This window comes from Stomoxys calcitrans, chromosome 4 (assembly GCF_963082655.1).
Source record: "Stomoxys calcitrans chromosome 4, idStoCalc2.1, whole genome shotgun sequence".
NCBI classification, from domain to species: Eukaryota; Metazoa; Arthropoda; class Insecta; order Diptera; family Muscidae; genus Stomoxys; species Stomoxys calcitrans.
Genome location: NC_081555.1, coordinates 22607917 through 22622073, shown reverse-complemented (window position 1 = coordinate 22622073; position 14157 = coordinate 22607917). Strand labels below are relative to the sequence as shown.

The 14157-nt window shown below is 36.4% G+C and overlaps 2 protein-coding genes across 5 annotated transcripts; both read right to left on the bottom strand.

The window, feature by feature from the left end:
* Positions 1-5524: 5524 nt before the first annotated feature.
* LOC131994002 (uncharacterized) lies at positions 5525-7596 on the bottom strand. 4 transcript variants are annotated; one of them, XM_059368250.1, is made up of 4 exons: positions 7496-7596; positions 7100-7427; positions 6168-6344; positions 5525-6107 (listed from the first exon to the last, which is right to left on the bottom strand). In XM_059368250.1, the coding sequence occupies exons 2-4, from the start codon at positions 7349-7351 to the stop codon at positions 5739-5741; spliced, it is 798 nt and encodes a 265-aa protein (XP_059224233.1). In that variant the 5' UTR covers positions 7352-7427; positions 7496-7596; the 3' UTR covers positions 5525-5738. The 4 variants fall into 4 exon arrangements, with proteins under 4 accessions (XP_059224233.1, XP_059224235.1, XP_059224234.1 ...); XM_059368252.1 differs by having other exon boundaries at positions 7100-7276; positions 7343-7587; XM_059368251.1 differs by having other exon boundaries at positions 7106-7589.
* Positions 7597-10344: 2748 nt separating this feature from the next.
* LOC106084939 (oocyte zinc finger protein XlCOF8.4) lies at positions 10345-12336 on the bottom strand. The gene is made up of 3 exons (XM_013248913.2): positions 11996-12336; positions 10652-11935; positions 10345-10586 (listed from the first exon to the last, which is right to left on the bottom strand). Exons 1-3 carry the CDS (start codon positions 12167-12169, stop codon positions 10434-10436), a joined length of 1611 nt encoding a protein of 536 aa, XP_013104367.2. The 5' UTR covers positions 12170-12336; the 3' UTR covers positions 10345-10433.
* Positions 12337-14157: the final 1821 nt, after the last annotated feature.

Sequence of the window (14157 nt, the reverse complement as noted above, 5' to 3'; positions counted from 1 at the left end):
AAAGAAATATATTTTGAATTTATTGAAAATAAAAGAGAATCTTCATTGAAACCACCACTGCTCTTCAATATTCTAACGGTCTGCTCAAATGATTGGCACAACTAGTCCATGCAGCCACAGCATTAATGACAGCAAGTGGTGTTTTCAAATAAAGCAACAACAACAACAAAACAAAGGAGTAAAGAAACCACTTACTTGTCGTTTAGATCCCACGATGAAAGGCCTTTCAGCAGGGGTATGCGGGGCAGGGCTATTTGCACTTCCCAACACTGGTGGATGTTCTTATAACTTACTAGATTTGTTGGTTGTTTTATTTATTGTCTCTTTTATGTGACTTGTTGTTGTAGTCTTTGGGTGTAATGTTTTAATATGATTTTCTTTTTCTTTATTAGTGTTTCACTTTTTCTAAATTTTTTAAATATATCCTTTTTTTCTTCGACCACTTGCGTAATTTTTACCCTTTAAAATTTTGGAAACTAAATAAATTTTAGAGACACTATAAAGTTGTTAAAAATGTTACTTTTTCTCCAAAGAACCGATTTAAAAAAAATGAATATAAATGGAAGCGGTTCAAAATCAAACAACACATACGAACAAATAACATGAGATTTTCATGCATGCAAAGCAGACTTCTGCTTGGAAAAAAAAAATCAATTTCTTTCTTTTTCAGGTTCTTACAGTTTTCAGGCTATCAAAGCAACGATCTTTTTTTCTAATTCGCACTATAAAATAGGTCACTTTTAAGGCTGCGAATATGAGCAGGAACACACTATTTTTTTTTTTGTTTGGGGTTATATAGCACACAAAGGCGGTCAGGGCTTCGCCGCAGTCCCCGAATACTTCCTCTCCACTCCCCTGACCACGGACACAACGCGGGGAGTAGGAACGAGTTAATTTCACGACGCTGAGTAACAGACTGATGGGTTCCGTGTAAATGGGATGCAATGGTACTCCAAGTCAAGCCAGGGACTTCGTTCGCCTCAAAAGAGAAACCAAATCGACCAAAGAGAGTTAGAAACCTGAGGGAAACACACGACCTCTTATTAGAATTGGAGCAAAGCAAAAAAAAAACAAAACTTTATTTACCTTTGTAGGTTTTTAATCGGGAAATGGCTAATGCGGGTTTCATATGCGGCAAATCAATAATTTAAATGACCGGAAATAAATTATGATTCAATGGTAGTTTGGCTCAAAAATTTATCCAAACACCCTTATTGGAAAATTTAACATAAGTTAGAATAAAATTCCAACCTTAAAACAGAAAAAAAAGAAAATTCGAAATAAATGAAAGCAAATCACTTTATGCCGACCTACCGACACCCGAAAAATAAGAAAAACTCACAATGGATAATTAAAGAAGTTCCGAAAACTGAGCGGTTTTCATAAAAAAAAACGGATGACGTTTCAATAAAAAAATTCACAGCGGTTTTATTAAAAATTGACTCAACAAACAACGATCGTAGCTTTATGTACACTTGTTCACTCTGGGAAAGCTTGCCAAAAATGAGGAAGATGGCTTCTCGGCCAGGCCCTTTTCTACTCTCGCCAAAGCATCAGAATTTCCCAAGCTCTTAGCAAAGTTTACAACAAAAAAGAAATGGCCCGACATATACCAATGCAAAACAAACTCAATATGTCGCGGAGAAAAGGAGATAACATCATTGCCTAGGGCATAAAGACTCAATGGCATAGCATAGATATAACAGCGATTAAATGTAATGTGCGAAATCACAGGTATAATCTAGGGAGCTATTTGCCAAACCAAGCCACCAACACCATAACACAATCAGTCTGGCCACAAACCGGAAAAGGAACAAAAAAGAAAAGAAAGATTTAAACCAACACAGCCACAAGCGCCACTACAAAGCATATAATTTATATTTATACTTTTGTCTTTGACCCTAGACAAGGCTAGTTATGAACGTTTTATACCTATACCCATTGTTTTGTTTAAATTCCTTGTCTTTGTGCTCAATTTGTTTTAAAAGTGCAGTTTGTGCATAAATGTAAAAATCGTTTAAACTATCAACCCAACTGCTGTCTATGTACATATGTATGTTATGTTGGCCACTAACCGCAATAAGTTTCCATAAAAACTGCACAACCACAATATGAACTTATCCACCAGTAAATCAACCTCCAGCTCCACTCACCCTTTCTAACAAAAATCTAAATGCTGTATGCATTACTATAGAAGAGAACTATTTTTATTTCATTATTATATATCAAAATAGTCTGTATTAGTATTACAAAACCCAAACAAACAACCGCCCGGCCGCCTCTTTAACCCCAGACAGCCAGCCAGTAAGGCTCCTTGCCCCCCGCCTCGTCTTTGTAAGCACTTTTCCCTCTCAATGAAATCAAGGCTTGTAAAAATCTGTAGTAATTGTTTCGAAAAAAAAAAATATTTATATTACATAAAAAAATAACACTGTTTCTTTCTCCCCTATTAGTGTAACGTTTTTATACTGTTTGATGATCTTAAGAAATTATTGTTGTTTTTTTTTTTAATCCTATATACATACAGCTTATCGCGATTTAAAAAAAAAAGATCATATATAAAATAAAATCAAATAAAAAGAATTTCTGTTATACAAGTGCTTCAAAAGAAACCCTAAAACAACAAAAATATACATATTTAGTATCTAATAATTATTAAATTATACAAAAGCAAAACAACAACAAAAACCAACCTATTATTAAAAATAAAATAAAAAACAATTGAACTTTTTTGAATTAACAAATTAAACGAAAAATATTGTTTTAATGTTAAAATCAAAAGGCAAAGCTACAATACATTGCAGCCAAAGGTTTCAGATCGATTAATCTCACAACCTTTCTTCTTCAAACGTTGGAGAGGATTTTGGACTTTCCTATTAAAGACCAGTTAAACACACCTTATGCGTCGATTATGCAACTCAACTATAGTTATGTTGCCAGTAGTTTGTCTAATGAAACAACAATAAATGTAAAGTTACAAATTTGTTTCAGTTTTATTCAATACAAGTTCTTCATCCAAAAAAATATATTTACGCAATTCAACACAGAAGTTAAAATTTCTCTAACAAATTTGACCCTTGGCAACGCATCTGAAGTTGGGTGCAATCCATAATCGACTCATTACTTCTCTGGGGCCTAATGACGGCATTCGATTGCAAGATTTTTCAATCGCGAGAGTCGTTATCGAGTTTCTTTTATTCGAATAATATTCCATTGCTCTGTTATCATCGAGAAGAATTTCTTTTGTTGTTGTATCCGTATGTGGTACACTGAGGCAGCTGCCTTTGTCGATGAAGGAATTCATCGGGTCAATCCGTTACATACAACCGGCTGCCATGGGATTGGATTTCTTTTGTGATTAGTTTGTACACAGGAGAATGCAAAAACGTAAAATTTTAGTTGTGTTCTTCTCTTGTTTTGTCTATTTACTATAAAAAATGATTTATAAAATATTTTTGCCAAATTTAACATCAATTAAATAACAACAATCAATTCTGGTAAACTAAAGGAAAAGCACCAAAATCATAAGAAATTGCGCACACACTAAGGCTACAAAGAGACTGTGGAAGTTTTTATTCCTTACTTCGAGGTCTCGGAGACAGTATAGTTTGGAAGAAGATTAATGTGTGAAGCCTTGTAATAGGCGATTTCAATCGATGCTGCACTTAAGTTTCTTTTTAGAAGAAGATGAAATATTGCTCCCACTATCTCACCACTTCCAAATTGATAGCCATTTGCTAATTTCTTTTGAAAGCTTCTAATGGTCAAAAGATTTTATTATTGATATTGCTGTCGGCCAGAAAACTTTCTGCCGCACGTAAAATCATTTGCTTTTTGCACCACTCCTTCCATTTCCAAAAACAACCGCATGCATATATCGATGCGCAACGTATTGAAACGCTGCAAGAAAATTACTACGTTCGGCCATGAAATCGTTCATTCTGTCTTCTTAAGAGAAAGATCCACAGAGTACACCACAATAAAAAGTAATTTTTACATTTAGATTTACAAAACAAAGTAATATTTATTTTTATTCACTGCCGCCGACTAACTTTTCCTATTTGTTTTGATTCTAATTAGCTTTTTGATGCTGGCAACGCTATACAAAATGGTAGCAAATTTCGATCGAATGCCGTGATCCGAATATGTTTTCGTATCGACAATTTGTTCGAAGCAAAAACGAATACGGTATTGAATGCCGTGTAGCAAACTGCCTTTTTCAAGAGGAGACCTGCTTTTAGTTTGTTTTAGTGTCATCCTTATTAATTTTGCAGGGATACCAAACTCAGACATGGCTTAAAATACCTTTGAACGTAAAGGAGTATCGAAAGCGGCTTTGTACTAAACAAATGGTAGGTGTTGATTTGCCCTTCTCTGGTCTTTTCCAGGATTTGGCGCAATGTGAATATCTGGTACAGGGTGGATTTACCAGGTCTAAAGCCGCATTGATAAGGCCCAAATATCTCATTTACTTTAGGTTTTAATCTTTCACACAGTACGCTTGAGAGTATGTTATATGCGATGGGGAGGAAACTTATTCCTCTGTAGTTGGCACATTCGTATGCTGAGGTTCCAATCATCGGGTATGTGTTCTTCTAGTCAGATTGAGCAGATAAGCTGGTCCATACGCCTTATCAGCGTGTCGCCTCCGGTCTTAAATAGTTCAGCGGGTAACTTGTCGGCTCGTGCTGCCTTGTTGTTCTTTAGTCGGGTCACTGCTACTTGGACCTCATTCTGACTAGGAGGTAAACATTCTATACCATCATCATTGATTGGTTCTGCGGTATCCTCATCGCCGCCCAGGTCGTACACAAGCAGTTGGGTAAAATGTTCTTTCCATATCCTCAGCATGTTAACTGTGTCAGTTTCCAGATTTCCTTCTTTGTCTCTGCAGGAGAATGTGCCTGCACCAAAGCCATCGGTTTGATGTTTAATTCTTTGGTAGAATTTCCGGACTTTATTCTGACTCCTGTACATCTCAATTCGCTCACACTCACGTCTTCCTATCCGAAACATGGCAGAAACGTCAGACTTCCCTCTGACATTTCGTTCCGAAGTCGTGGCAGCCACTCCATAAAATTCAGACTGACTTCGGATCTGAATTCGGATAAATTTTCCGACTTTCGTACAGACTTCTAACCGAATTCTGAACGTTTGGTTCACTGGATTCCTTTGAGGAACGGGATATTTCTCTCATATCAATGAGTGCAGACCTATTCAAGTTTTAACTTAATGATATGAAGCCTCGCTTTTATGTCGAGTCCGATCCGGAGATCGATTTATGTACAAGCAATATCAATGCACAGACCGAATAAAACCAAATTTAATTAGTCAATTGGAATTATTTACATTTATGCGACGTTAAGTATTCTTCAGAGAATATGTAGGAAATTTATTAAAAAGTCGAATTTTTCGAAGTTTTTCCTTTTAATTATTTTATTACTAAGTTCCGGAGTCATCAACAAGTATGGTTTATTATTTACATTTTATCTTTTGAGAAGGATTTTAAAGGAATGTGGAAAAATTACACGAAAATTTTCGGTTTATTTTAACTTATAAAAAAAAATTATACAAAACCCAAGCACACAACGAAATCGATATTTGCTCACATCCATTTTTTTGAAAAAGGATTTTAAGATTCGCAATTAAATTAGCACAACTCACATTTACTAAACTCACTTCAAATCAACTGATATAAAATAATATTACGGAAGTATAACTCTAAAATTGGACTGAAATCAATAATATTGCTCCGCTGCGTGGGCATACATGCGTTGTTTCTTCTTGGCTTCGAATAGCGCTAACGTGATAGTCTCTACCAATTCATCCCTTACATTTTCATTAGTAATAGTTTGTAGTTCCGATTTGATAAAATTACAAAAAGCTTCATCCTTTTCATTCGAAGAAGTCTTATTGACACTGAATACATGTGGCAGGACATTGACTTCTGGTTCCACTACAACCTCTTCGTTTTTCATGCTGCAGCTTGCTACCGGCGTATGATGTCTTCGTTTGACTTTTTTAATTGGTTCTTCTGCAGATACATCGCTTTCATGAGCTTGCGATGATTCATAAGTGTCCTCCTCAAACTGTGAATAGTGTTGTTGCTGCAAATGAGTATTTATTTTATACAAAAGTTGTCAATGGAACACAAAGAAAAAACTTACCAATGAATTGAAGTTGGACTTTTCTTTTCTTACTTTTACATAGTCAAGCAAGAAATCTAACTCCTTGAACCAGTAGGTACATGGGACATATACATCATCTGGATTTACTGCATTTTGAGATTCTCTGGCTTTGGCAAGCTCCCGAGTAAACTGTCCACGCAAATACTGAAGTTTATTCTGTAGAATAAAAGAAAGTATTGAGTGGTATTTAATTCTCTTACTAGTGTAGTTGTGAAGTACTATAGCCAAAATATGATCTAACGCCTTGACTAGTTGATGTGCAAATAAACTGAAACAGTTTAAAACGTGCTTTGTATGGCCGGGACGAATCTTGGTAACCCACCACCAAGGATTCTGCTAGATATTTCCACAAATGAACTTAGTTGAAGTGCATAAGTGTACTCTACGTTCCAAATTTCTGCCAAATCAGGCAAAAAATGTAGCCTCTAAACAAGCATTGAAAAGAATACGACTTCTAAGAGCTGAAAAAGTAAAATCGCAGGACCACATTATATGGGAACTAGATGCAAAACTGAACCGATGTGCCCCTTTTGCAATCTGCAGGGACCGAGATCAATAAGTATCTATGCAAAATTTCAAGCGGGTATTTTATTCGTTCGGCCGCTCTCGTGATTTTGACACACGGAAATGCCTATTATCAATTAAGAATGTCAAAACGATCAAGAACATACAATATATATATATATACTTATGGGATCGCAGATTAACATTTCGAGGTTCTACAAACGGAAGGTCAGAATAGATTAGTATTCCTCCCTCTATGACGGTGGATATATATACAAAAGCAAGTAGGGTAAAATAAATTATCCCTATCTGGGTTATTTATTTGTATGCTATAATACCCAAAACCACAGTGTCTTACAGTGTCTTACAGTGTATAATACTAGTAACTGAATGAGCAGACAACTTACCCTTACCTGGTTTGGCCCAACTTTTATGTTATATGCCTTCATCCTTTCTGCTATCTCAGTTAACACATCATTTCTGCACTTCTTCTTGTGATAAAATCTATTCCTTGGATTGTACAGACACTCATTATTTTTCCACATTGCAATCATTTCCAGAATCGCTTCCTTTGGCCAAATTAACTGCAATAAATCAAATAATTGTATTAGTAAGTTAATAATAATCCACAAAAAAATAAAACTACTCACTTTATCCATTTTGTTTTAATTTTTTGTACCTACATACAACAAAAAATGTTTTTTGTTTTCCAACCAAACAACAGCGCGCTCTAATCTAAAAAATTACATATGTATGTATTTCTACATCTGTTTTATACACACACTTATGCACATATGCAATACTAATATTCCGTATAGTTAGTTAGGTAAAACACATGTGTACTGGCTCTCAAATGTTTCCAAACTGAAATGTATGTTTTAAGCTGTCAGCATTTTGCATGCATTTCACATATGTGTGTGATGTCTCTCTCTCTCTCTCTCTTATCTATAGGTAATTCTTTATGTACGTCAAATAAAAATAGAGCCTACTCTCAGCGACATGTGTTTTACATATGTATGTGTTGTTCCATGAAAAATGGGTACGCGTTTTTGCTTAAATGCTTGATTGGTTTACATAAAAACGTAGCATGTCTACCATGGAATTGCGCATACATTGCTTTGTTCGTCACTATGCATGTCAGGTGACTCCTCTATCGAATTGCAAGTGTATTTTCACATCTTTTCTACTGATTAAATCGACCGATTAAATGATTATCGCGTGATTTCTTGTATTGAAAAACTTAAAAACTTCTTTGGAAAGTAAAAAGTAATTTGATAGCACGAAAACAAATCGGAATGTTTCATATGTAAAATACATATACCTACATAGTAACACCTACTAAGTGGAAAAGGCACAACAAAAACCAAACAAACTAGTACAACAACAAATAGTATGGGGTGCAAAGCGCCATCTCTTGATTTAAATGAGATGATTTGATTTACAAAATGACTTAAGGTTTGTTCGCGCACTTGTCCAGTAAGAATTTGCAGGAGTGTAAGATCATCCTTTACTGTCGTTGTTGTAACGACGTGTCTATATGTGGAGGTGGATTGCCAGCGTCTGCGTTTGCAGCTACTCTGTATGGAGCATTATCCGCCACCTATGGTCGCGCCCGGTAGCTCGCAGCTGAGCTTCTTGCGATAACAATGAACACCACAAAGATCGGAACTCTAAGTTCCAGCCTGTGTGGTGCTCATAGTTTTCGTGCCGGGAGATAAATAACAAAAGAGCAACCCTAAGGTGGTGGTGCCGCAAATGTGAAAAGATAAAAAATGTAAAAAAACTTTAAAATCCAGATTTGGATACCATTGGAAAATTCCATCAGCTCGGCTATTGACTTTACCTTATATAAGTTTGCCTAGTTTCTACTGGATGTTTTTTCCAGCAGAAGTTTGCAGCATCGAACAACTGTTTAATTCAAATAAATGCAAAAGAGAGTAAAGACTGCGCTTACTCTTTTGCAAAATTTTACTGGAAAATTACGCGAACAGACCTAATGTCATTTTGTAAATCAAATCATCTAATCTTAATCAAGAGATGGCACTTTGCACCATACACTATTTGTTGTCGTACTAGTTTGTTTAGTTTCTTGTTGCGCTTTTTTCACTTAGTAGATGTTACTAATTAGTTGTATGTATTTTACATATGAAACATTCCGGTTTGTTTTCGAGCTTTCATTTTAATTTTTTTATTCTTGTGTTTGGGTATTCTATATTGGAGTTAAAAATTTGCAACAACTTTTGGAAACTGTTACGTTAGATTGAAATAAGTGTGAGGATATTAATCCGCACTGTAGACATAAGTTACTTCAAATCTGGCATTGTGTCCCCAATTAAGTGCCAGAGTCTGTTAAGCATGAATGATACCTTCCTTCTTACTTCCTGCCAGTAATAGCCTCGTCTACTCCGATCCGTAGAATTTTTGCTGCCTTACCGACCCTTTTACTCTTCCGCAGTGCCCACGCCCATAGCTATTGCTATAACCCTGATGGCCATCCAATGATGTTCATATCTAACGTCCTCGCTTTAATACAATACTACCTCACACATTTTGTGGTCACCCGGATCTCCGGCTGCAGGATCGTATTATTGTCAGACTGTCAGAAACCGATTTTAGTCCATCTGTCCTCAATGTAGACTCCCACACGCACTCTGTCTTTTAGCTTTGATCCGTCCGTGTAGTATGAATACGAATCCGAAAACGTGCTGCTGTCAGCAGCGTCTGACATTCGACCTTAAGTATGATTTCTGGTATCTGATCTGAAACCTGTTCCAATCCATCCAGGTTTTCAATAAGTCCCGCGATGGTATGACCTGCTCCTATTTTCTATCCACTTTCTGATCACCACAAGTCTCAAAGCTGCCAAAATGAAAACAAAAAAAGCGCGAGAAGCGCTTAACCTCTAGTATAGTAAGAGAGACTTCCTTAATTGAATTCTGGAAATTGTAGCTTGTTTTGTACACAGACAATGAGGCTAACGCAACAGTGGTATAAAATTTTTGAACACTTCCCATGGTCCGTTCTCTGCAGATGAATCTCCACCATTAGCCTCTGCATGTCCCCCTGATGGCCGGAGGACTGTAGATGTTGTCCACCTGTCATCACCACCCAGGCTGGAACGTTGAGATTCGATCTGTGCGGTGTTCATTGCTGTCACGAGTAGCTCAGCTGTGGGCTACCGGGCTCGTCCAAATGTTGCGGATAGTGGAATGCTCCATGTGAATTGGCTGTAACGGCAGTCAATTAGCGGTATCGAGCAGAGGTAATCGATCCTTTGGATCGGAACGAGTTTGCTCACCTACAGGAGCTTGAAAAGGATCGCCTCCTCCACATGAAAATGTGGCTACAACAACATCAACCATTACCGTGGGTGGATGCTATATTCTTGCTAGTAGCAGTATAGATATTTAACTTCTTCCGCCGCTAAGCAATGAAGATCTAGTAGTAGCCATCCCTTCATGAAAGTGGCTTCCATGTACATCCCTGTACTGGCTGTATGACACACAATTCAGAGAAGGGGTTTTCAAACCTTAAGTTACAGATGGAAGCCACTTCTGCAGGAAAAAAGAACCTCATTGTGGGTAGTGAGTGGTATGTGGAGAAGTCCAGATGCTATTGAAAAAGGTCAACTAATTATTAAATATATTCTAAGTTGCAATCCGGAGAGAACTGTCTCCAATGTAACAGAACGTTTTTATTTTTAAAAATAATTCTTACATATTTCTCTTTATAGTTTTTTATTTACATTAAAATGGTATCCCCATCCAATGCCACGAATCCAGGATCCTTTATAATATCATCTTCATCATCTACATTGCTAGACATTTCATCAGGATTATCAATATCAAATCTTTCATAGTTAGAATTATATCCCGGATGCAATCTCATATGATACTATAAAATGTTCAACCAAATTTTTTTATAAGAAAACTCACATGTGTGGAGAAAATAATTCATACCTGTAAGTGATGTTTCCGTCGAAATGGTTTCATACAAATTTCACATTTAAATCTTGGTTCTGCCGCATGTATAGAACTCACATGCTGTCTTAGTGTTTTGGGATTGGCAAATTGTTGTGGACAATGGTCACACCTGAAGCTAATATTCGTATGTTTAAGGGCATGTGTTCGCAAATGCTCGGCTGATATATACGATTTTCCACAGGTATGACAAACATGAGGCCGATAATTCGTGTTGTGACGCCTCTGATGAGATCTAAGATCTGATTTTGTTAAGAATGCTTTTTCGCACTGATCACACTGAAATTGCCTTATATTGTTGTGCCTATTCATGTGATATTCAAAGTGGGCTTTTTGTGAAAATGTCTTTTGGCACATTTCACAGCTGTATGCAGGATTCTTATCATGGAGCTTCATATGAGTAGCAAGACCCCGTGATGACTTTAAGATAGTCGAACATACCTTGCAAGCATAGGTTTGTACATGAACATAAGTTTTATGATGTTTGAATTGCCTAGAACAGGAAAACAATTCACTGCATTCGGTACAAGAATACATTTTATTTTTTTCATGAAAGGGTATGCCTATTTTACTGCGAATTTTAGAGATTTCTCTTAAATCCTCCCCTTCGGAGGTGGCAAGAGTGCTCCTATCTAAACATTGCTCTTCGCTTTCATCAATTTGCGAGCCTAGGTTATCTTCCATCACATAATTTTCTAAATCATTTGTGTCCGCTTCAGATTGGCTGATTGTAGTTTGCGTTGCACCATCATCCAGTACTTTATATATCTCAAGTACATAATCTGATTTATCTAGCCCTGCACAATGGGCTAATTCGGCAGCTTCTGAAATGGCTTCATCCTCCTCAGTTTTCATGTCTTCGTTTGTTGGATTCAATTGTATGGGGTCTGTTTCATTTATTGTTGTCTTCTGTATAGACACTGGAATTAAAAATACGCCCTCTGAGAGTACGTTTTCCGATTCTCCTTTTATGCAGATTTCTGTCTGTGTACTTATATATGAAACCTCTTTAAGACTTGCGTCAACACTCACATTCTCCTCCTCCACCAAATCTTCTATTGTTATTTGCTCTTCATTATATACCTCCTCATCGTCGCTTAGGAGTTTCTCTTCTTTTTGTGGTAACACATCCTCTTCGTATAGCCCCTCCAACATTTTTAAGGTATTAAGGGCCTTGTCTCTAAGTTTCTTAAACAATTTCATTTGTAGGCAACAACTATTGCAAAGATAGCGCGGATAGTAGTCGTATGTCTCCGGGGTAATCTGCCACCATGAAAGCAATAAATGTATGAATTTGAAAAGTTAAGGATTTGCAATAGTTACCTCACAAACCAGAGAGTCATACAATCTCCCAGCATTAGATAAAGCAGGTGCTGTTGGTGGAGACGTTGCCTCATTTGTCGTGACTTCTTCAAATAGACATTCATAATCTGCATCATCTTGATTAGGATGTCTACAAACCCGGCAACTATTTATCAGATCTGGATTTGAACTCATTTTTGTTTACAACAACAAAACAAATCTAAGGATGGGAAGGAAAAACAAATCCCATTGAACTAATCGATTAATTCAAGTAGGGATGATAAAGTAGCAAGTTATCGGTTAATCCCTAAAGGCTAGTACCCTATTCTTTTTTCACAGTTGAAAACACAATATTTTTTTACGGTTACTTTTTTGTAACACTGGAAAATCCCAATGAAAACATAATAATTTTATGACAAATTTTTCATAAGTAATGAGCGAATGTCATACTGAATGCTTCAAAATCTATTATCTAAAAAGTAATCAAGAAAATATTTTGCACAAAACTAACATAGTCCCAGCCATAAATTGAAAACATTGGCGTGGATGCCTGCCAAAGACGTTGCGTTGTTTTTGTAATGGTATTGGTGAAAACAAAGGTGTATGCGTCACATATACACATAACCGTCAGTCATGGCTGATAAATCAAAATCAGTTGATTTTCTTGATAAATGGCGTCTATCAATTACCGTTTACGAAGAAATGTGTTATCCTAGGCAAATTTAAAATTTTAAGCTAAAGTCATTTGCCCAGCTGATGAAATTTTCTAATTCCAGAGTTAAGGCTGGTGCTATATTCGTTTTCCACAGTTGAAAACACACATTTTTCACGGTTACTTTTTTGAAACACTACAAAAATCTCAATGAAAACATAATACATTTAAGAAATTTTTTTCTTAAATAATGAGGGAATGTCCTACTGAATGAAATCAGCAAGTTTTTTGCTTCAAAATCTATTATCTCAAAAAAGTAATCACGAAAAAATGTCGTGAAAAACGAAAAGAGTACCAGGCATTATATGCAAATTTCACTACATCGTCAAATGCTTTGTTTGGATTTTAAAGGTTTTTTACATTTTGTTTCTTTTTTTGCACAGGGTTGTAAAGTTGATTTCGTTGTTGCTGGACTAATGACTTTACCTTGTATAAAGTTGCCTAGATGTTGTCCAAAGAAATGTGTGTGTGTGTGTGTACTTTTGCGTAAGTGAGCAGAGAATATGCGAGACAGAAGATAACAACAAAGAGAATGCAAAAAAAATCTGACATCTTAATACCGTCATTAACAGCTGTTCGCATGAGACCACCTTATTGAATCCGCCTAGGGTGCTATCATTAATTGACAAATTGACTGATATTGACAAACACTTTCTGTGCCAAATAAAGTCAAAGAAAAGAAATAAATCGATGTACGATGGTTTTTTGCAAAAGCTGTAATCAACACATAAACCGCGTTTACACTGCTCTTTAAATACGGATTTTATGACTCCGTCATCTAATTTTCCCTTATAAAATCTGCTGACGAACGCCTTAAATCCTGATTTAATGAGCAGTGCAAACGCGGTTATACGCACAATGAGTATGATCATGGTGTGCCGTCTAAAAAGGTCATAAAAGAGGCATTAGATGATGCTACAGCCCGGTCTGTGGTTGGTACGTATATATAGGGCTCGTGTTACTTGTTGTCGAAAAATACATTTTATCGTTTGTTTCTGACAAACGTCAACTGCCAGTTTTAATTTAGCGAATAATCCTTCAGCTCTGCTGATGTGGCCACCTTAAGCTGCCATCACAATATATGTTCTTGTCTTATGACAAGTCAAGTTTTGTTTACGCATCAGCTTTTGCAGCTTTTGATGTGGCCACCTTAAGCTGCCATCACAATATAAAGGGTGATTTTTTTGAGGTTAGGATTTTCATGCATTAGTATTTGACAGATCACGTGGGATTTCAGACATGGTGTCAAAGAGAAAGATGCTCAGTATGCTTTGACATTTCATCATGAATAGACTTACTAACGAGCAACGCTTGCAAATCATTGAATTTTATTACCAAAATCAGTGTTCGGTTCGAAATGTGTTCAAATTTTGACAAATTTTGTTCAGCGATGAGGCTCATTTCTGGTTGAATGGGTACGTAAATAAGCAAAATTGCCGCATTTGGAGTGAAGAGCAACCAGAAGCCGTTC